Source organism: Dipodomys merriami, unplaced genomic scaffold (genome assembly GCF_024711535.1).
Source record: "Dipodomys merriami isolate MVZ:Mamm:240054 unplaced genomic scaffold, mDipMer1.0.p SCAF_5, whole genome shotgun sequence".
Lineage (NCBI taxonomy): Eukaryota > Metazoa > Chordata > Mammalia > Rodentia > Heteromyidae > Dipodomys > Dipodomys merriami.
This window is the reverse complement of record NW_027206068.1, coordinates 78360763-78384112: the sequence shown is the minus strand read 5'-3', so window position 1 is coordinate 78384112 and position 23350 is coordinate 78360763. Positions and strand designations below refer to the sequence as shown.

The 23350-nt window shown below is 53.5% G+C and overlaps 1 protein-coding gene across 1 annotated transcript; it reads right to left on the bottom strand.

Moving 5' to 3' along the window:
• Window positions 1–9950: 9950 nt before the first annotated feature.
• LOC138810234 (uncharacterized) lies at window positions 9951–23118 on the bottom strand. The gene is made up of 2 exons (XM_069997391.1): window positions 22919–23118; window positions 9951–11724 (listed from the first exon to the last, which is right to left on the bottom strand). Exons 1-2 carry the CDS (start codon window positions 23116–23118, stop codon window positions 9951–9953), a joined length of 1974 nt encoding a protein of 657 aa, XP_069853492.1.
• Between the last annotated feature and the right edge of the window lie 232 nt (window positions 23119–23350).

The window sequence follows — 23350 nt, the reverse complement described above, 5'->3', positions numbered from 1 at the left end:
GAGAGATGACCATGTCCATGAGAGATGACCATGTCCGTGAGAGATGACCGTGTCTATGAGAGATGACCATGTCCATGAGAGATGACCGTGCCCGTGAGAGATGACCATGTCCATGAGAGATGACCATGTCCATGAGAGATGACCGTGCCCGTGAGAGATGACCATGTCCATGAGAGATGACCGTGCCTGTGAGAGATGACCGTGTCTGTGAGAGATGACCGTGCCCATGAGAGATGACCATGCCCATGAGAGATGACCGTGCCCGTGAGAGATGACCGTGCCCGTGAGAGATGACCATGCCCGTGAGAGATGACCGTGCCCATGAGGAGTGACTATGTACAGAGAGGCGATTGTGTATCTGAGGATGATTGTTCGTGAAAAGTGAGTATTATTGTCTAATTTGGACTTTCTGTTGGTGCTTTTAAACTTCCTCTCCTCTGATATTTTTTTTCAAGGTTTTGGATAAAGAATCCCAGGTAATACTTACCTGTCTGGTCTCTGGTTTTCCACACAGTGTTGTGAGAATTTCTGGGGAAGAAGACAATATCCAATGCTAATTTGGGTTAGGATTACCAAGAATTACTATAGTTTTTCAGGAGGCAAGTCTAAGATCTGTTTCGTGGAGTTGAAGTTCAAGGCATAGCTACACCCACCCCCACAAGAGATCATTATAATATTGGAAATGGCAGCAAACGCGTTTTGATGGTACTGCGAGTTTCTGATAGAGGCCTAGACTAGAGAGGAAAGGGATTCTGCCCTTGAAATATGGGCACATAGCAAGACGTTCAAAGTCACCACTGTGTACTGGGAACATTCCAGAAAGCAGTTGTCCTAGACTGGGGTATTAGAAGAGAGAATTTGGGGCTCTGGGTGTTCTACACCATTAGAGGGAAGATCTCAAGACGGGAAGACTCAAGCCTCTGTGAAGTCTACCCAAGCCAGAGGCTGGCTGCTCATGGCTGTTTGCGTGTGGGAGGCTCAGTTGTGTGGGCAGAGCTGAGTCCCGTCTCGTTAACGCCGAAGAACAGTTCCGCAGTGGCACACACAAGTCCAGAGCCATCATTGTTTGTGTGCAACAGCAGCACTCAAACCCTACCACGTGAAGAGACGAGAAGACGTGAATCATGCTGGAGACAGAGCAGGAAGTAGTGCCAGGCCAGCGTGGAGGCGTGAAGTGCCCTGTGGCCCCGCGTTGAAGAGTGTCAGGGGACGCTCTGCGGAGGACTGCGGATGGAGCAGAACGTCAGTGCTCAGCGGCAGAAGCATCGGATCCACAGCAGGAGGAGCACGGCAGAAGGGACTGGTGAACCTGGAAACAGATGGGTAGAGATCGTCATTTCCGAAGCACTGGGAGAGCGTTGGAGGAGGTGAACGAGCCTCAGGAGCCTGTGGGACAATATCGAGCCATCTCAGACAAGGCACTTAGAGCTCCGGCAAGGCCACAGATCATGCAGCAGGAAAGTGTTTTTAAAGAAATACTGACCACAAAATGTCCATGTTTTCTTTAAAGATGTTAAGTTACAATTGTAGGAAGCTCACGGGCACCAAATGAGATAAATATGAACAGAATCACACGTATACACATCAAAGACAAGTTGCAGAAATCCAAATATAAATTTTAAATGTTAAAATATACTTAGAGAAAAATGACATGTTACATTCAGAAAGTGATTATACAAATGTCAAGTTTTTTTTAAACCAGAAAATGGTCAAGTCAGAAGATAATGGAATGACATTTGTCATCTTTTTTTTCTTCTAAGACTGCCGTTTGGCTAATACTTCAAGGCAGGCTTTCTACCACTCCTGCCTTATTGCGGCAGTTATTTTTGAAACAGGGACTTGCTTTCCGTTGAATCGAGCCTCGTCAACTGTCCCCGCATTTAAGCTATCTGTGCAGGTAGTATGACGGCACACGCGACCATGACTCTTTGATTGGTTAAGATGAGATCTCACCAACTTGTTGGCATGGGACTGCAGTCCTCCTGATCCCAGCCTCTTAGGTAACCGGGGTGACATGAGCTGCCCTTGGTTTGGGATGACATTTTAAAGCGATATCATGAGCAGTCTGTCAGTGTGGAATCTCATTCCATACAGCAACGCCCCAGGGCTGTGCTGTCTGCACGGGAAAGTGGCTGAGAACTGTGGAGATGTCAGAGGAGCAGGGGTAAAACACCAATTTCTAGACAATTCGTGTGGGAAGAACAGGACAAGCTCTGTCCCTCGTGGTTTTATGACGCCCTTGCACGTGGAAGTGACCCAATTTTGCATCTGTATGATTAAATGGAACACACATTGATAGCACAATTCAAAAGTAAAAGAAATGTAGTTCAGTTAACAAGTATGGAAGTAACTAAGCACATTCACACTATAAGGGGAGCTCATGCCTCACGCCTGTAATCCCAGCTGCTCCAGAGGCTGAGATCTGGAGGACTTCAGATTGGAGATCGGAAGCCAGGGGTCAGAGAAGTCTGTGAGGCTCTCTTTCCAAAAGATTAAAAAAGCGAGGCTAGAGGCATGGCTCGAGTGGTAGTCGGTGGAGCAAAGAGAAGGCGTTGGGTTCAACCCCGAAAACTGAAAATCAAAGAGTGCTCGTGAAAGTTCTGATTAGAGAACAAACAACTCCTGAATTTAGGAAATTTGGTGAGGACCCCTGGAACGAGGTATGGACAGAAAAGACCAATGCTCCTCATCTCTACTAAAGGGAATAAAGAAAATGAGAGGAGTCCAAAAATTGTTAAGGTAATTGTACTTTAGTATTTCTCAAGCATGTTGATACAGAGGGCTGGAACTATAGTGTAGAAATCATTCTATAGTCAGCATACAGTGACAGATATATCGTAATCTATATAGCAACCACTCACAAATATCTATAGCTAAAAAGCAAGTGGAAGAATTAAAATGGAACACCAGAATACTATGCTATACCCAAAAGAAAGAAAGAGAATTAGAGAAATAGAAATCGAAAAGTAAAATGATAGCATCTAACTTGAAACAGGAAGAAAATTATAGATCAATATGTTGTTCTGTGATCATACAGGCTGAGATCTTTCACAAAATGTGAATACAATCTAATAATAGGTAAGGAGATAATAAATCATGACCAAGTGTACTTGGTCTGATAAATGTAAAGTTGGTTTAATATTTTAAAAAATACAATGCACTATTGTAATTTAACAGAGAAGAACGTGATATGTTTCTCTCAGTGTAGAGAAATATTTGGCAAAAATGTAAACCCATTCAAGGTTAAATCCTCCAGAAAGCAAGGAGTGGAAAGGAACTTCCTTAAAAGGCATCTTCAAAACCCTCAGGCAATACAGTACTTGCTGCTGAATGGTAGAGCGCTTTCTCCCTAAGACTGGGAACTATTCCATTCAGCATTGCACCAGAGGTCCTAGTGAGTGCAGAAAGATGAGAGAAAAAAAATAAGGAAGCATACAGATTAGAAAGGCAGACACAAACCCGTCCTGTGCACAGACAGTGTGATTGTGTATGCAGAAAATCCTGTGACTAACGACAACAAAACAAAGCGTCACAACACTTATTAGGACAAACATACACCTTTAAGGACATCTCAGGATGAAGGGTGATACTCAAGGACCCTTAAAAATGGATTCACATATAAGAGCATCAAAAAGTCTGAGCTACTTATAAATAAAGTTAACAAAAGACATCCAGCATCTTTACATGGAAAAGCACAGAACAATGATGAAAGAAAATAATACCTAAGTGAATGAAAAGATATACCATGTTCATGAAAAGTTTGAAGTCATCTCTAATTTGATCTGTGTTCTCAATAGAACCTTAATCATCAACTCATGAACATTTGAATATTTGGGTATAACGCTGCCGTGGAAGCACACAGAGCAGCTTTTTTAACTGCCCAAAAATGTGAGTTTATGATTCTTGACTTCACAACTTTATATGTTGAGATGTAAAAATGGGTAGGTGAAACAATGATATAGACATACAACCTGCCATAACTTGGTTAGTTGGTTAAGTACAGATGAATCGAAATTCCATGAGTATAGTAAAACTTTTTTTTTCTTTTTTCTTTGTCGGTCGTGGGGCTTGAACTCTGGGCCTGGGCGCTGTCCCTCAGCTCTTCAGCTCAAGGCGAGCATTCTACTGCTTGAGCTACAGTGCCACTTCCAGTTTTCCAGTGGTTTATTGGAGATAAGCGTCTCACAGACTTTCCTGCCCGGGCTGGCTTTGAACCCCGAACTTCAGATCTCAGCCTCCTGAGTAGCTAGGATGACAGGCGTGAGCCACTGGTGCCCAGCTAGTAAAACTTTTTTACTTTAGATTTTTTTTTTAACTTTTTAATTCAAGTTACCAACTGTGCGTATAAAAGAAGATGATGAAGATGATGATGATGGTGATGGTGGTGGGGAAAAGAGGAGAAAGATGGAGAGAAGGAGGAGGAAGACTAGCAACAGCAGCGGTAGGTAGGCACCATGACTGAGGCCTGTAATCCCTGCCTTCAGGAGGCGGAGCTCAGGACCGTCATTAAGAGACAGCTAGGCAAAAAGTTCCTGAGAATCCACCTCAACAAATTATACGTAGTGGCACACTTCCCAGCCGCGTGGGAGGTGGGTGTGGGAGAGTCACGGTTGGAGTCTGGCCTTGGCAAAAAGCACGAGATCTTCCCTGAAGCGTAAGCTAGCCCCAGAGGGCTGGGTATGCGGCTCGAGCAGGAGCCCGCCGGCCCAGCAAGCGCCCGAGTGAAACACAGCAAACCCAAGACAGAAGAAAGAACAGAAACAAAAGAGACGGGGTTTGCGATGGGTTACAGGAAAAAGGTAAAAAGCTAAACGATAGAATTTTAAAAGAGAACATTGGAGAATTTCTCCATCATTTAGGGACAGGAAAAGTTTTCTTAGACAGGTTACATAAAACAATATATTCACCAGAGAAAAAAATTAATTAGACTTAACCAAACTGAAAAAAAAAGCTGTTCATTACAAAGACAGTGTAAAAAAGAATGAGCAGGTCCAACTGGGAAAAAATATTCTTAATACACACGGGTGACGGAGACCTTGTGCTACACCATAATCCTTACACTGCTGACACGAAAAGAACCCGAGACCCTGGGGAGAAGACTCTCAGAGCACACAGGAGCCACGAAAGCAGCGCCATTAACAGAGAAGCATCCCATAGCGCAGCGTGAGCCACAAAGCCTCCGCACCAGAGGGGCCACAGCAACGGCCCAGGGGACACAGGGAACGTTGGCATGCAGTCCCGCACCTGTCAGAAGACGAGTTTCTTATGAAATGAAAACTCGATGCAGCAGTTGTAAACACACGTGTGCGCATGCACACACACCAAGAAATGGCCCCGCAACATCCTCTCCGTGAGTGTATCTGCTGCTGTTGCATGACGGTCCAATGCGGGAAGACTGAGCTCGAGGGCGGGGCCTGGCGTGTGGCCACTGAGGGGCGGCAGGGCAGCACCGGCAACAGTAATAATGAAACCGGGCACGGAGGTGAGACGGGGACGGGGGAGGGGGGACGCCCCGGCCCAGCTGGAGTGGACTCTGTCGCCTGTTGCTTCCTCCTCTAGACTGGGCGGTGGTGTCGGAACCTGCCCTGGATGACCAGCCCTGTGAGCGCAGGGGCCCAGACCGGCCCGCGCTGGCCGGATGCTGAGGCCCGGACCGGCCCGCACTGGCCGGATGCTGAGGCCCGGACCGGCCCGCGCTGGCCAGATACCGAGGCCTGGACCTGCCTGCACTGGTCGGATACTGAGGCCCGGGCTGAGGCCTGGACCTGCCCGCGCTGGCCGGATGCTGAGGCCCGGACCTGCCTGCGCTGGCCGGATGCTGAGGCTCCAGGCCAGCTGGGCTCCGGGGCGGGCCTGGTCTCTCCCTCCCCCATGAGTCCCGCGTGCTGACAGCACCCACTGTGAGTATTCACTGCGCATTGGGGACACGCAAGAAATGGCGTGAGGGCCTCGCTGCAGGCTCCCTGGACCCAGAGGCATTTTTGGAAGCATCTTTCCGGCCTCTCAAATTCATGCAAAAGCTGGAGGAAGGCCCGCGGGCCGTGGGTTGCCTCGCAGGGGTGCGGCGGGCACCGAGGCGGGCGGAGCGTGGCCATGTGGGGTCTGCACCCTTCCTCTGGCCAAGGCCGGCAGCTCCCGCCCTCCGCTGGCACAGATCTGGCAGGGTGAGGCGGGGCCCGGAGCTCTGCCCCACGGTGAGGTGACCCGTAGCCTTCTTTCCTGTTAAAAGTCAGAACAAAACCCAGCTGCTGCGAGGAGGTGGTTTGTTGAGATGAATGCTTTTTTCATGGAAATGATAGCTGGCATTTGTTCGACAGTGGGCGGCAAGCTCCTGAGGAGCATTCTCACAGCCAGGCTTGGTTGGCCGACAGCGCAGGTGACGGGCCCACACAGTGCCAAACACAGCAAGATGCAGGAAACGGCGTTGTTCAGAGAGAGTTGACACCTGTGTGTGTGTGTGCGGTCCTGGGGTTTGAACTCAGGGCCTGGGTACCACCTCTGGGCTGCTTTTGCTTACGTCCAGTGCTCTACCACTTGAGCCACAGCTCCACTTCCGGCTGTTGGTAGTTTATTGGAGGTAAGGGTTTTACAGACTTTCCTGCCAGGCTGGCTTCAAACGGAAACCCACAGATCTCAGCCTCCTGAGCAGCTGGGATTACAGGCGTGAGCCACCGGCACCAGCTAGTTGACACTTTTCACTACAAAGATGTCTGTTTTTGCTCGTTTCTTTCCTCACCCCTCCCACAATCCACCGGTCCTGTGCTGGTCCTCCTCGAACGCTAGCTACATTCCGCACCCTCTCAGGAAGGCTTGTGCGCGGCCCAGTCTAGAAGAACCCGAATGCAAACAAAATGACTGCGCTACGCCGCTGCTGTTCGTTCGCTGTCCCGGTGCAGCCTTCCTCACTCCTTAAGACAGCCGTCTGCGGTGAGCTGTGAGTGGAGACGGATGGGCCGAGGACACCACATCCAGCCTCGGTTATCTCAGCCAGGACGCTCGTAAATTCCCCATTCTTGGAAGGTTCTAGGTGTACCTGGAAGACACCTCTCAGCTCACTCCTGGCTAACTCCGCCCATCTTTCTCACCGGGTGCATGGCACGTACGGTGATGTGTTCGTGGCCCCAGCCCGCGGGTGCCCGAGGCGTGACTGCCCGCGGTCGGCCACTCCCCGCGCACTGGAAAGGGGGCTGCAGGCCGGGTCTGCCGGGTAAAGTGGGCCAGACCAGCCTGGGGTCCCAGCCGCGCTTCGCTCACCCGCACCCAGCCTGCGGTGGAGGGGAGGACATGGGAAGTGTGTTCTACGCAGCAGAAATCGGGCCTTTAAAATTTTATTTGCAGCTGTGCTGAATAAGGATGGATTTCTCCCGTAAAGCAGGATTAGTAAACAACGTGTACCCTATAAAGAGCTAAGCAAGTCCTTGCCCATCGAGTGCTTGATTGCCGTGTTATATCAAAGCTATATAAAAGTTAACCGCCGCGCAGCGAGGCTCTGGGCTTCTCCTGGGCGCCTCTGCCATTGTCTCTCCACCTGCTGAAATGAAAGATTCTTGGAATGTCCGAGCGTGTAAAACGTGTTTATGACGTGAATGTAGCCCTGCCCTTTCATCTCTGGGGCTTTGATGTCGGGATAGGAAGCCCGCTGCCCCTGGGGACAGCACGGCCATCTTACCTGGTTCTCAGGCCGCAGTGCCAGACTCGCAGAGCCGCAGCTGCCCATGCGTAAGTTAGCCCACAGATAGGAAGGCCTTGCTGACACACTTTCCTTGAAGCTTTAGAATAACAACCTGAGCGGCCAGGTTGCTCGGATGGGACCGTGGGAGCTGTGGGAGCGGGATGATCGCGCGATGCTGACCGGAGCCTTGGCCCCGAGCTAGCCGCTGCAGGGAGGGCATGCCCTTAGCATGCACGAGCGGTTCCTGCTGGGCTGCTCAGGCGGGGCTCTTTCCATTCTGAGAAATACTTAACTAGGAAGTTCAATGTTTCTTTCTACCATGTATTTAGGCCTTCTATTCGGTTACAGTCTCCCCAATGTTGAAAAATATAGGAGACTGGGCTCTGCCACAGCCCACATCCGTGCAGACGTCCCGACCCTCAGCGCGGCTCTGACACACCCCGCTGCAGGGAAACAGAAAGGCGGGCTGCACCGCAGCCTTACCCTGGAAAAATACTCACTGTGGTCAAAGCCGTCTGAGCACACATGCAGGAAGAAGCCTAGATTTCTCAAACGAGAATGTGTTAGAAACCATAGGTGATATCTTCTTGTTGTTTTACAGAGTCTTTGAATAGATGCATTTAAAATGCACAAAAGCCATACAAAGATACTAAAAAAAAAATAACCATTTTATCCACTTCAATTTCTGTTGAAATGGTTGGTGAACACATGTAACCAAAAGTAACTATTAGAAGAGAGAGGCTACAGGTTAACGAAAGTCTGACAGGGAGAATTCAGACTGGGGAGAAATTTGCTTTCAGATTGTCTTCTCATTTATTTTAAAAGCCAGGAATTAGTCTTTTATTTGTTCTTTTTCTAGGTTTAAAATAACCAGGAAGTTAGTGTAATTACACAGGGTTTCGGTGATTGTAAGTAACGTGGAGCTTGGAACCTGTAAAAGGGGGCGCCCTGGCTTTCTGGGCCCCAGGAGAGGGGTCTGACTTTCTTCCACAAGATGAAGCTTTTCCCAAGCCACACAGGATCCCAGCCCGAGCCTTCGAGATCATCTTTGAGAGAGGCAATTATATCGTGTGCGGTGTAATTTCAGTGCTAAGTATATCTCGTGATATTCTCGCCTTGTAAAGGCTGGTCTCCTGCATCTATATGTCCTTTATTACTGACCAGAATGTTTAATTAATTAGAACACCCTTCTTCCCGGCCTTGTGCATAATGACGGTTTACTGTACAGCTATTTTTGGTAGTCTGAAATAGTGGAAAGCTATTCCCAGTGATGAGTACCTGTATCTGCTGATTGTAGACGTGAGTAATTCACAATATCCCATCAGTCATGAGGGAGCAGACAAGCTAATTGACCCACTTAACGGATAGCGCTCCCCAAAGAGGGCTGTCTTTCATGGCTTAAGTCCCATTAATCAACAAATGCTCGCCGAGCTCCTGCTGTGTGTCTTGCTGGGGAGCCAGGCAGAAATCAGGCCCCGGTGCATCTTCTCACTCCACTGGGGAGCAAGATGCACGTGCAACGCCCCGGTGGCACAACTGTATCCACGAGAGCCATCGCGCCTGGACTGGTGCAGGAGGGCGCTGGCGGCGCGGTGGCAGGGATGGCGGGGCCCGGGGTGAAACCGAGGAGCGGCAAAGTCCACGCCCGCCCTCAGCCGTGTCCCAGGAAGGCGTGGGGGATGGGGAACTCCCCGAGGCCGCCCGGACGCTCACTTCCGGTTGCTCCTGCTGGGATTTGGCTCCAGGAAGAAGTGGAGGTGGCCAGGACCCAGGACCTTAGAAGTTTCCATCCAGACAGCTTCATCCCCTGAACTCCAAACACCTACTTCCAGATCTGAAGTACAGCTTGAGAGTTCAAGGCCTCGGGAAGAGCGGCCGCCAGGTAGAGCTGGGCACGCCGGCACCTTGCAGGTGCACACGCACCGGCTGAGGAGAGGCCGCGTGCTCTGACACCCAAGGCAGGGTGTGCTGCACGGCTCGAGCTTGGGACTGGGCGTGGTCCTCAGTTTCCCCACACCCCGGCTGTGCGCTGCTCCCTCCTTCTCCCCCTCAGTGAGGCTCTGGGCCGGTCTGGGGTCCAGACCTGAGAGGGGGTGTGGAGGAGGGTGGCCGCGGACACCCGTCCTCTGGATGTTAGCTGAGCAACCTCTGTGCCCTGAAGGTTTGCACAAAAGCTTCTGTTCTGACAAATAGAAATGGATGTGCATTCGGACAGACAGCTGAGCAGCGCTCTGTCGTGTTCTGCGCCTTGTGGGGTGTGTGCCCCTCTGTCTGGCGGTCAGGAGGCCGGGGGCTGTGCTGCGCCTGCAGCGAGCCTGCCCTGCGTGGAGGCTGGCGGAGGCTGCGTGGAGGCTGGCGGAGGCTGCGTGGAGGCTGGTGGAGGCTGGTGGAGGCTGCGTGGAGGCTGGCGGAGGCTGCGTGGAGGCTGGCGGAGGCTGCGTGGAGGCTGGCGGAGGCTGGTGGAGGCTGGCGGAGGCTGCGTGGAGGCTGGTGGAGGCTGCGTGGAGGCTGGTGGAGGCTGCGTGGAGGCTGGCGGAGGCTGCGTGGAGGCTGGTGGAGGCTGGTGGAGGCTGGTGGAGGCTGCGTGGAGGCTGGCGGAGGCTGGTGGAGGCTGGTGGAGGCTGGTGGAGGCTGCGTGGAGGCTGGCGGAGGCTGCAGCTGCGTGGAGGCTGGTGGAGGCTGGCGGAGGCTGGTGGAGGCTGGTGGAGGCTGCGTGGAGGCTGGCGGAGGCTGGTGGAGGCTGGTGGAGGCTGCGTGGAGGCTGGCGGAGGCTGCAGCTGCGTGGAGGCTGGTGGAGGCTGGCGGAGGCTGGTGGAGGCTGGTGGAGGCTGCGTGGAGGCTGGCGGAGGCTGGTGGAGGCTGGTGGAGGCTGCGTGGAGGCTGGCGGAGGCTGCAGCTGCGTGGAGGCTGGTGGAGGCTGGCGGAGGCTGGTGGAGGCTGGTGGAGGCTGCGTGGAGGCTGGCGGAGGCTGGTGGAGGCTGGTGGAGGCTGCGTGGAGGCTGCGCGGAGGCTGCGTGGAGGCTGGCGGAGGCTGCGTGGAGGCTGGTGGAGGCTGCGTGGAGGCTGGCGGAGGCTGCAGCTGCGTGGAGGCTGGTGGAGGCTGGCGGAGGCTGGTGGAGGCTGGTGGAGGCTGCGTGGAGGCTGGCGGAGGCTGGTGGAGGCTGGTGGAGGCTGCGTGGAGGCTGGCGGAGGCTGGTGGAGGCTGGTGGAGGCTGGTGGAGGCTGCGCGGAGGCTGCGTGGAGGCTGGCGGAGGCTGCAGCTGCGTGGAGGCTGGTGGAGGCTGGCGGAGGCTGGTGGAGGCTGGTGGAGGCTGCGTGGAGGCTGGCGGAGGCTGGTGGAGGCTGGTGGAGGCTGCGTGGAGGCTGGCGGAGGCTGGTGGAGGCTGGTGGAGGCTGGTGGAGGCTGCGCGGAGGCTGCGTGGAGGCTGGCGGAGGCTGCGCGGAGGCTGCGTGGAGGCTGGTGGAGGCTGCGTGGAGGCTGGCGGAGGCTGCGTGGAGGCTGGTGGAGGCTGGCGGAGGCTGCGTGGAGGCTGGTGGAGGCTGGCGGAGGCTGCGTGGAGGCTGGCGGAGGCTGGCGGAGGCTGCGTGGAGGCTGGTGGAGGCTGCGTGGAGGCTGGTGGAGGCTGGTGGAGGCTGGTGGAGGCTGGTGGAGGCTGGTGGAGGCTGCGTGGAGGCTGGCGGAGGCTGCAGCTGCGTGGAGGCTGGCGGAGGCTGGTGGAGGCTGGCGGAGGCTGCAGCTGCGTGGAGGCTGGTGGAGGCTGGTGGAGGCTGGCGGAGGCTGCGCGGAGGCTGCGTGGAGGCTGGTGGAGGCTGGTGGAGGCTGGTGGAGGCTGCGTGGAGGCTGGCGGAGGCTGGTGGAGGCTGGTGGAGGCTGCGTGGAGGCTGGCGGAGGCTGCAGCTGCGTGGAGGCTGGTGGAGGCTGGTGGAGGCTGGTGGAGGCTGGTGGAGGCTGCGTGGAGGCTGGCGGAGGCTGCAGCTGCGTGGAGGCTGGTGGAGGCTGCGTGGAGGCTGGTGGAGGCTGGTGGAGGCTGGCGGAGGTGGGCTGGGCCGCACTTGGGAATGCAAAGCAGAAGCTATTCCAAGGGACACCTGATAGCCCACCCAGAACTTTCTCTGCCAGGAGCTACCATGCCACAAAGTGGCACGCTCCCTCCTGGCGGTCTCCTGCTTTAAAACTCAGCACAAGTGCAGTATGTCTCCTTTCTCAATCTCACCCACTCACGTCACACACTTTTAGTTTGATTTTCAGACTTGCTATTGGGTTTTAGAGCATTCTGTGCCCAGCCGGTGCCGGCCTGCCCAGCGTGTGCTCTGTGCCCTGCGTGTGCTCTGTGCCCTGCGTGTGCTCTGTGCCCTGCGTGTGCTCTGTGCCCAGCATGCGCTCTGTGCCCTGCGTGTGCTCTGTGCCCTGCGTGTGCTCTGTGCCCTGCGTGTGCTCTGTGCCCTGCGTGTTCTCTGTACCCTGCGTGTGCTCTGTGCCATGTGTGCTCTGTGCCCTGCGTGTGCTCTGTGCCCTGCGTGTGCTCTGTGCCCCGTGTGCTCTGTGCCCTGTGTGCTCTGTGCCCTGCGTGTGCTCTGTGCCCCGTGTGCTCTGTGCCCTGCGTGTGCTCTGTGCCCTGTGTGCTCTGTGCCCTGCGTGTGCTCTGTGCCCTGTGTGCTCTGTGCCCTGCGTGTGCTCTGTGCCCGGTGTGTGCTCTGTGCCCTGTGTGTGCTCTGTGCCCTGCGTGTGCCCTGCGTGTGCTCTGTGCCCTGCGTGTGCTCTGTGCCCTGTGTGCTCTGTGCCCTGTGTGCTCTGTGCCCTGCGTGTGCTCTGTGCCCTGCGTGTGCTCTGTGCCCGGCGTGTGCTCTGTGCCCTGTGTGTGCTCTGTGCCCTGCGTGTTCTCTGTGCCCTGCGTGTGCTCTGTGCCCGGCGTGTGCTCTGTGCCTGGTGTGTTCTCTGTGCCCTGCATGTGCTCTGTGCCCTGCGTGTGCTCTGTGCCCTGCATGTGCTCTGTGCCTGGTGTATTCTCTGTGCCCTGTGTGCTCTGTGCCCGGCGTGTGCTCTGTGCCCGGCGTGTGCTCTGTGCCTGGTGTGTTCTCTGTGCCCTGCATGTGCTCTGTGCCCTGCGTGTGCTCTGTGCCCGGTGTGTGCTCTGTGCCTGGTGTGTTCTCTGTGCCCGGCATGCGGCCTGCCCAGCGTGCACTCTGTGCCCAGCGTGCGCTCTGTGCCCGGCGTGCGGCCTGCCCAGCGTGCGCTCTGTGCCCTGCGTGTGCTCTGTGCCCTGTGTGTGCTCTGTGCCCAGCGTGTGCTCTGTGCCCTGCGTGTGCTCTGTGCCCTGCGTGTGCTCTGTGCCCGGCATGCGGCCTGCCCAGCGTGCACTCTGTGCCCTGCGTGTGCTCTGTGCCCGGCGTGCGGCCTGCCCAGCGTGCGCTCTGTGTCCTGCGTGTGCTCTGTGCCCTGCGTGTGCCCTGCGTGTGCTCTGTGCCCGGCGTGCGGCCTGCCCAGCGTGTGCTCTGTGCCCTGCGTGTGCTCTGTGCCCGGCGTGCAGCCTGCCCAGCGTGTGCTCTGTGCCCTGCGTGTGCTCTGTGCCCGGCGTGCCCAGCGTGTGCTCTGGGCGAAGCTCTTCGCTATCACTCCAATTCCCTGTCATCTCATGTTCCTGTTGGGTCGCACCCTGAGTGTCTATAATAGCATCGCACAGGCCTGGGGCTGCAGCAGGCAAGATTTTAGTCAGACCGAATGGTCCAGGCTGCCGCTCTATCTCAACTGCCTGTGTCCCCAGAGTCACGGCAGTGTGTGGCTCCCGCGACACCCCCAGGCCTCCCAGTCACTGTGGGAGAGCGGCTCCGCTGTGTGTGGCTCTGTCTGTCTATTCAGATCCGCTGTGTGTGGATCTGTCTGTCTATTAGGATCCGCTGTGTGTGGCTCTGTCTGTCTATTAGGATCCGCTGTGTGTGGATCTGTCTGTCTATTCGGATCCGCTGTGTGTGGATCTGTCTGTCTATTCGGATCCGCTGTGTGTGGATCTGTCTGTTCAGACTCTCTGTCACTCATCAAAGCCACCAGGAAGGACGGACTCCGAGGCTTTCGCATGAACGTGTGGCGTGAAGTCGGAGCTACTTGTCCCCGACAGTGGAGATGGCCGGGGCAGCCCCGCTCTGTCCCCCCCTCCGCCCCGGTGCCAGTCCTGGCAGCGTGAATGCGCCTGGCAGCTGGGTCTCTGGTTCCGGCCATTGGTGACCTGTCTTAGCGCTCTCGGCCTTCCCAGCACTGGGGGTGGCCAGGGTGTGCTGGGCGGCGCCCGCCCTTCCCCGCTGGCCAGGCCTGCGCCTGGCTTCATTCCTCTGACAGGCCAGGCAGCGGCTTCCTGCAGATCACCTGCTCCTGCTTCCTCCTCGCGCTCCTCTCCTCCCCCCTGCAGCTTCCTCCTCCCTCTCCCCCCTGGCTTCCTCCTCCCTCTCCCCCCCCCACCGTGGCTTCCTCCTCCCTCTCCCCCCCCCACCGTGGCTTCCTCCTCCCTCTCCCCCCCCCACCGTGGCTTCCTCCTCCCTCTCCCCCCCCAGCCTCCTCCTCCCTCTCCTCCCCCCCCATGGCTTCCTCCTCTCTCTCCCCCACCCCCGTGGCTTCCTCCTCCCTCTCCCCCCCCGTGGCTTCCTCCTCCCTCTCCTCTCCCCCTCCGCAGCTTCCTCCTCCCTCTCCTCTCCCCCTCCGCAGCTTCCTCCTCCCTCTCCTCTCCCCCTCCGCAGCTTCCTCCTCCCCCCCCATGGCTTCCTCCTCCCTCTCCTCCACCCCCCCCCCCCGCAGCTTCCTCCTGGCTCTCTCGCCCTTCCTGCCGCCCTGCACTGTCTCTGGTCTCTGGGTTCTTTGCAGCTGCTGCTGCACGTGCTCTTTCAGCACATCCCATCGGGATTTGAATACTTACACTCTATGCAAATATGGTCGGAAGAGTAACCTGCCGTGAAGGCTCCACTGCTGCCTGCCACTTTCTGTGGACGGCGGCCTGGCCTGCGCTTGGGTGTGGGCCATGCAGGGGCGGCGGCCACGCAGACTCACGCGGCTGCAGTGTTCATGCCCCGGCAGACGCGTGGGAGCCTCAGCAGTTGCCACCATGCAGCTGACCCGGTTCCTTCCCTTTCCCGTCCCCTGCCCTCCCCCCACCCCCACCGTTCCACCTGCTTCCATTCAGACCCTCAGCACCTGGCTGCTTCTAGAAGGACCATCCTGAACTCTGATGTGGTGGCTGCCTGGCTACTGTGGGAAACTTTCTACAAAAGACACGATCACATTCAGCTCCTTGTGGTCAGATTTTCTGGCCTTTCCCTCCCACCTCCCCTCTCCTCTGTCTGCCTCCTCCCGCCCCCAACATCGCCCAGATGTTTGGGAAATTGCCTTTTTTTTTTTTTTTTTTTGCCCAACAAATACGCCTTCGGCTTTTCCCCAAGGGTTAACTATTCCTCCGCCCAGGTATAGTCCGTTGGGGCGCATGGCCGCTTTAGCAGAGCTGTGGGTGAGCGTTGCTGCCTCTGCTCAATTCCAGACTCAGGACTCGGAGCAGGGTCCGCAGCTTCGCACTGATCGTTAAGAGCAGCTCCAGAGGTGTCACTGCGGCCGCAGAGCGAGCGGACGCCGCCTGACACGCCTCGGAGGGCCAGCGTGTCCCCCGCACCCCTCACGACCCCCAAACACTGCCTCAGGGAGAAGGGGTGCAGAGCAGCCCCTTCCTTTTCTCTCTTAATATCAGCGAGATTAGCTGATTTTCTGGTACCAAGTGGATATTACAACTCCGTCATGACTTTGGTTCATGTTCCTTTCCTTGTGTTAGCTGTCGTGTGTTTCTGGTGTTCCTTTTCACACACACATGCACATAAAGTACGTTTTCCCTCCTGCACCCTGTCCGTCCCCCTTTACCGCCCCCTCGAGTGTCTACACCCAACAAGACCTGTTTGAGATTCTGATCGTTCATTTTGTTAAAGTGTATGCTCACACACCGCTTCGGATAGATGGCCCCGCGCTTTCCCCACCGCCAGGATTTGAGGCTGTGAAGGACTGTGAGATGATGTCTGTGAGAAGAGGGGCGCGAGCAGAGCTCCTCGAGGAGGTGACTCCGGAATCTAATTTTTTGTTTTTGGGTCCGGTCGTGGGGCCTGAACTCTGGGCCTGGGCGCTGTCCCTCAGCTCTTCAGCTCAAGGCGAGCACTCTACCACTTGAGCCACAGCGCCACTTCCGGGTTTTTTCTTTTTGCTTATGTGGTGCTGAGGAATCGAACCCAGGGCCTCAGGCATGCAAGGCAAGCACTCTACCACTGAGCTACCTTCCCAGCCCCAACTCCGGAATCTAGAATGGAGCAGGCAGGGGAGAGTGAGCGGCCAGCTGTGCCTGAGCGGGGCAGGAGGAGGAGGGCATCTGGGCGGGACCAGTGGGGCTCAGCCCCCAGACAGTGACGGGATCTCAGGCGGGACCAGTGGGGCTCAGCCCCCAGACAGTGATGGGATCTTGGGGTCTTCCCGCGAGGTCAGGCGTGACCTGCCGCAGGATCTCTGTCCTCCAGTGTGGAGCACTGTCTGCAGGACACCAGCGCTGCCATTCCCCCAGGAGCGCTGTGCAGACAGAACACCACCTGGGCGAATGCCCTGAGGCAGAAACAGAGCAGCGCCTGCACACTGGCCATGGGCTGCGGGCCTGAGTGTGGAGCTGTCCACCACAGCTGTGCTGAAATCAGGCTGGTGGCAGCACAGCACCTTCCCTGTGAAGCATCCTGCCCTGCGTTGGTACAGGAGCCGCCAACTGACCTCTGTGTATTTGCTGCCCATCTCTTGGCTATGGTAAACAATACTGCACTGAACATGGTTGTGCTGGTGGCTTTAGTGTGGCCTTGTTTGTGGTCTATTGGATAAATGCTCAGGAGTGGGATTGCTGGGTCACAGGAAAGGTCTATGTTAGTCTTTTGAGGAACCTCTATACTGATTCCAGAGTGGTTGAACAATTTACATTTCTACCAACAGTGTAGTCAAATTTTGGCCACATCCCTACCACCACCTGTTATTGTTGGTTTTCTTGATAATGGTCATTCTAACTGGGGTGAGGTGGAATCTCAATGTTGTTTTGATTGGCATTTCTTTTATGGCCAGAAATGTTGAACATGTCTTCATGAGTCTATTAACCATTCTTACTACTTTTCTAAGAAGTATCTCTTTAAGCGGTTAGCACATTTATTAATTGGATTGTTGTTTCTTTGAGGGTTTTGGGGGGCATTAATTTTTTGAGCTCTAAGTATACTTTAGATATGAGGTCTGTGTCTGAAAATTGCCTCTCATTCTGCCAGCTATGTCCTTTGGCACATAGAAATAGAAGAGTTTCTGTTTGAAGCAGTCCCATTTATCTATTCTTTTTCTGATTTGTTGTGATTCTGGATCTTAGGAAGTTCCAACCTGTACCTATAAACTCTAGTGTTTCCCCTACCCCTTCCTGCAATATTTTCATGATATCTGGTCTTAAATTGAGCTCTTTGAACCGTTTTGAATTGATTCTATCATATAAGGCTCTAACTTCAGTTTTCTACATGTGTATAAGACAATTTTGCTAGCATCATTTGTTGAAAAGGCTGTCTTTCTTCCAACTTTTTTTTTTAGTTTGGCTCCCACAGAATGGGAGGCAATTTTCAGACACAGACCTCATATCTAAAGTATACTTAGAGCTCAAAAAATTAATGCCCCCCCAAAACCCTCAAAGAAACAACAACCCAATTAATAAATGTGCTAACCGCTTAAAAAGATACTTCTTAGAAAAGTAGTAAGAATGGTTAATAGACTCATGAAGACATGTTCAACATTTCTGGCCATAAAAGAAATGCCAATCAAAACAACATTGAGATTCCACCTCACCCCAGTTAGAATGACCATTATCAAGAAAACCAACAATAACAGGTGGTGGTAGGGATGTGGCCAAAATTTGACTACACTGTTGGTAGAAATGCTCCCTTTTCAAATATTAGGTGGCCAAAGGTCTGTGGGTTCATTTCTGGGTCTTCTATTCTGTGCCATTGGTCCTCTAGCCTGTTCTTGTTCCAGTACCAAGTTGTTTTTTTTTTATTACTATGGCTTTGTAATAGAGTTTGGAGTTTTGTACTGATATTCTTCTACCACTGTTCTTCCTGCTGAGGATTGTTTTTGCTATTTAGGGTCTTTTATTATTCCACATGAATTTTTGGATTGCTTTCTCTATATTATCAAAGAATATTATTGGGATTTTTTCTAGGTATTGCATTGACTTGGTAAATAGCTTGAGCAGTGTCTCCATTTTCAAGATGTTAATCCTTCCAAACTAAGAGCATGGAAGGGTTTTACATTTCCTTAAATCTCTTTTATTTTTTCAGATTTTTAAAGTTTTTATAGTAGAGGACCTTCACATCTTTGGTTAAATCCTAGAATTATTTCTGAGGCTATTACAAGTGGAGTTGTTACTTTCCTGATTTCAGTCTCGATTTTTTCTTTGTTGGAATACAGAAAAGCTACTGATTTTTTGTGGCTTGATTTTATCTCTTGACACTTTGCTAAAGTTTTAGGTTAGCTCAAATAACTTGGGAGAGGAGTCTGTGGGATTCTTTAAATATAGGATCATGTCATCTGCAAAGAGGGAGAGTTTTGCTTCTTCTTTCCCTATTTGGATCCTCTTTATGTTTATCTCTTGCCTTATTGCTCTAGCTAGGAATTCCAGTACCATATTGACGAGGAGTGGAGAGAGTAGACATCCTTGTCTCATTCCTGATTTTAGAAGATATGATTTTAAAATTTCACCATTAATTATAATGTTGGCTTTTGATTTGTCTTAGACAGCCTTTATAATATTGAGGAATATTCCATGGATTCTTCTCCAGAACTTATATCATAAAGGAGTGTTGAATCTTGTCAAATGCTTTTTCTGCATCTATTGAGATGCTCCTGTGGTTCTTTCCTGTTGATGTGTTGAAGTACATTAATTGACTTAAGTATATTGAACTAGCTTTGCATCCCTGGAATGAATCTTGTTGGATCATAGTGTATGAATTTTTTTGTTAGTTGTTGAATTTGGTTGGCTAGAATTTTATTAAGAAAATTTGCATCGTTGTTCATTAAAGAGATGGGTCTATAGTTCTCTTCCTTTGATGGGTCCCTATCTGGTTTTTGGCTGAGTATTATGCTGGCCTCATAGAATGAGTTTGGTAGTGTTCTTTCCCTTTCAATTTCATTGAAGAGTTTAAGGAGTATTGGAGTGAGTTCTTCTTTGAAGGCCTTATATAATTCAGCTGCAAATCTGTCAGATCTTAGGTGGAAGGTCTACTATTGCAATCGCAATTTTATTACTTCTCATGGGTCTATTTAGTTGGTTTAGGTCTTCTTGGTTGAGTTTGGGTATATCAGTATTCTCTAGAAATGCTTCCATTTCTTCCAGATTCTCCAATTTGTTGGCATAAAGGTTTGCAAAGTATTCCCTTATAATATTCTAAGTCTTGCTTGTTTCTGTGATGATGGTCCCATTTTCCTCTTTAATTTTATTTATTTGAGTGTGTTCTTTTTTAGTCAGATTTGTTAAGGGTCTGTCAATTTTGTTAATTTTTTCAAAGAACTATCTCTTTGTTTTGTTGATTCTTTATGTGATTTTTAGTCTCTAATTTCCTTGTTTCTAGTTTAGTTTTTATTATTTGTTTTTGTCTACTGGTTTGGGGTTTAGATTATTCCTGCTTTCCAAGGAGCTTGAGGTGTATCATTAAAGTGTCAATTTCAGATTTCTCCAATTTATTGATATAGGCACTCAGAACTATAAATTTTCCTCTGAGTACTGCCTTTGCTGTGTCCTAGAAGAGCTGATATTTTGTGTGTTCATTTTTATTAAAGTCCTTGAATGCTTGAATTTCCCTTCTAATCTTTTCAATGACCCACTGGTCATTCAGCAATATGTCTTTCAGTCTCCATACATATATAGGGGTTTAAAGGAAACAAATTATGTCAAATTAAATCATGGTGTTGCAAAGGAAACATATGCTTTAAACTATGTATCCAACAGATACACTCTGTTAAACTAGACTAGTGGTAGGCACCATGAGTTTGAAGGAGCACAGAGTATGTAATACTTTTTGAGATCTGAGCTTTCTCAGATAGTAGCTTCATCCATCACTGAAAACCCCAGGATCCACTGAGAGGACAGTGAACACAAAGAAGACATTTTCGTGTAAATTCAGCTACCCCTGAATTTGCTCCTTGGTCACCATGGAGAGTGGTAGCCCCAGGTAAGAAGAGCCCCAAAAGCACACACATGTCTCAAATGCATGCTTGGCTGGGCCAGGCCCTAGGTGTATCTTTGTTTCATGTAATGAGTGCTATCTTCTGCCTCCTGTGTTGTCTTCAGGAAACTTCGGCTTCCTTTCGGCACAGGTGGCTCCTCCTCAGCTTCACAATGCAGTTTTAATGTCCTTGGCTCCCCCTTCTATCAGTGCCCCTAATTGCATTTCATGTGACCTGGTGGAGCAGAGCCCAGAGCTTCCTCTGGGCAGGACAACAGGGTCAGGGGAAGCCTTACGCAGCCTCCATGAACGCACGCCAGCTCACAGGGACATGCCTGGGGGTTCCCAGGTCCCCCATTGGCCAATTTCGCCCTTGCTTTTCTGTCTGACGAGAGCGTATCTCCAGGCCAGCTCTGCTCCTGCTCTCCCCTCACTGTTCACAAATCTGACTGACTTTCAGCACTGTGGAAACACTTAAGTTCTCGTGGAAGTTTTCAGCATCTAGGGCCGCTACCTTTCACTCTCTCGGGCTGTTTCCCGAGCTTCTGTGTGTCCTCTCCAGGTACAATGGGTTTGCTTTTGTGCCTGCGCTGCCCAGCCCACTGGTGTCAGATCCCTGGGGAGGGGCAGCTAAGGCTGCAGGGAGGCTCTGCTCTGGGAAAAGAAGCTGGATGGATCCCTGGCCAAGAGCCAATGGGTGGGGTCCCCTTTTGCAGCTCAGCTAGAGAACAAAATGGAGTGTGTGATTTGGCTTGTGAAAAATTACAACAGTGTTTGTGCTGTCTGCATCACAGCTGAGTTACCTGCCACGTGCAGAGTCGCAACAAGCAGGATGACAGGATGTCTTTTCCCAGGGGGCTGCCGTGGTCACATGGCATCCTGCATGGAGGAAAAGACAATTCTACCGCAAAGGACTCCTGCCTGAGAATGACACACGTTCCATACCCACTATAGACATTCCGAATTCCAGGCATACTTCTCAATCCCCAGGTCTTCTGGAAACCCTGGCCCTTATCTCTGAAGTACACTGCTATTCAGTCTATCAGAAGAATTTGAGAAGCACAGACCTCAGCCTTCTATTCCTCTTTTAATTTGGCCCAGACAAAATGAGGATTATGCAGGACATTGTGCATTTTCTATTGCCAATTGATACGTCATCGTGAGCTCCAAACAAGCTTGATTTCACAGAAGCCCATCTGGTTTCAGCATCTAAGAAATATCATCCAGTGTCATTGTAGTCAACACCCGCTGAGACCACAGCACCCAAACTCATAAGGGAAATGGACCTGGCCTGGCAGGCTGGAGGGCCGGAGGGCTCTGCAGCCCCATGGCAGGCCCAGGCCTGGGTACATCGCCGGTGTGTCCAGGACCACCTGGCTAGGGGCCGGTCAGGTGTTCTCTGCCTGGCAGAGGTCTTTGCCAGCTGCACCTGTAGCCATGTAATGAACTTCAACTGAGAGGTAAGGACTGGCCTTCTGCAGAGGGGTGAGAATTTATCAGCGCGGAGGCTCTGATGTCACCTGTCATCTAGATGCTCTGTAGAGATGCGGACACACTTGCCGACCACGCAAGTGTGCTGGCTTCCGGGCAAGGCTCCAGGCAAGGTGATCTGACACATCATGGACCTCTCTGCTCTGCTTGGCACCCAGTAAGGGCCAGAAGATAGCCTGGGCCAGTCAGATGGCTTAAACTTCTGGAGAAAAAGAATTCCTACCAGCAGATGGAAAGAAGCAGCGAGGTTTCAGCTTTGTACCACCAACAGCAAGTATTGGAGCTGAGAGGGGGATTCGAACTCATTCACTTCAACCTTCCCAGGACCTGAGGAGGCCACAGGCCTCACTTCCAGGTCAGGCCAGGGCCCTGCTGCTCTTTCCCTGCCTCTGAAGCGGTGCTGGCCTCGCTGGGCGGACCGGCTGCCGGGGGCGGGGTGGGGGGGCTATGAAACATCACGAGAAGGCTCCAGGGCTCACACTGGCCCCGTGGATTGCGGGCTCGGAGGCAGAGCCGAGGCCTTCTCGTTTTAGGAGGGCAAGAGCGCCCTGTGCCCGGCACGGGTGAGCTGGCCACGGACAGCCCTGGGTTCTGCAGTGTGTGCCCTGCAGTGCCCCAGCCGGCCACATGAGGCCCTGCGGCCGCGCCAGCCGCCGAGTTCCCTGCGCGTCGCAGCTGCCCAGCAAGCACAGCGTCTCCGCCTCGGGGCTGCCTCGCTTGCTCGTGGGTGATGCTGCCTCCGAGCCCAGGCCCGGAGTTTCAGTCACGCGACGACGTCATTCTGCCCGCTGGGCTGGAGTGTTTCCTTATCTCAACTATGGGAATGTAATGTGTGGTCCGTGTAAAGCACTTAGCAGAAGGCCCGGCATTTCTCCTCGTTATTAAAGGCCAGTGTCAGGCATGAGTACATAAGAAGGACGGTGTAGCGTGGGTTCGTGTGAGCATTAGCCGGCTCTCCTGGGGCAGGGTCCCCTGGGCACACGTCCTAATCTCGGTCCATAGTGTCAGGTATTTCCACACGATCTAAAGCCGGATGCCAGACAAAATATAAACAGAGGGAGGGAGGGAGGGAGGGAGGGAGGCCCGCCGCGGGGCCGGGGTGGGACGCGGCTGGAGTGGCCGCCGCCGCTGTCCGCTCTTTCTCCTCCTCACCGGAACAGACTGGAAAGATTACCCGAGTAAGGCGGGGGGGGGGGGGCGGGGGGTGAAGAACTGGAAGGTTCTGACCTTCCAAAGGGGTCTTCTGTCAGAGTCGGGGCGCGCAGGGTCCAGGCCACACGCCCACACACAGGAGCTGTACAGCGCGCGGGGCTCAGGACGCGGGGCCGGAGCGGGAGCAGAGGGTTTCAGGCTTTCGGCACCGATGGCCTGCAGTCCTGTCTGCAGTCCTGGTGATCAGAACCAGACACGCTGCCGACAGACACCGCCACATGTGGCTGGCGATGACAGCTCCGACGTAATAACATGCTTCAGGGTGCTTGGCCACGGGCGGGGCATCCAGAGCACACGGAAGCACACCTGTGGCTGGGCACGCGGGTCCCCGCGGCCCCGTGTCCCGTTTCCGTCACGCGGGCTCCCCGCGGCCCCCGGGTCCCGTGTCCCGGGCACACGGGCTCCCTGTGGCCCCCGTGTCCCGTGTCCCGGGCATGTGGGCTCCCCGTGTCCTGTGTCCCGGGCACGTGGGCTCCCCGCGGCCCCGTGTCCCGTGTCCCGGGCATGCAGGCTCCCCGCGGCCCCGTGTCCCGTTTCCGTCACGCGGGTCCCCGCGGCCCCCGTGTCCCGTGTCCTGGGCACACGGGCTCCCCATGCCCACTATGTTCTGCCCGGGACAGGGTGTGGAGGGCTCTGTCTCGGAGCCCCACTTTCCTCATGTCTGGGGTCTGGCTAGAGATGGCCGCTGTGCAGTGGACAGCCTCTGGGTTTGGCCCCTGGCGTTCTGTGTGTCTGTAG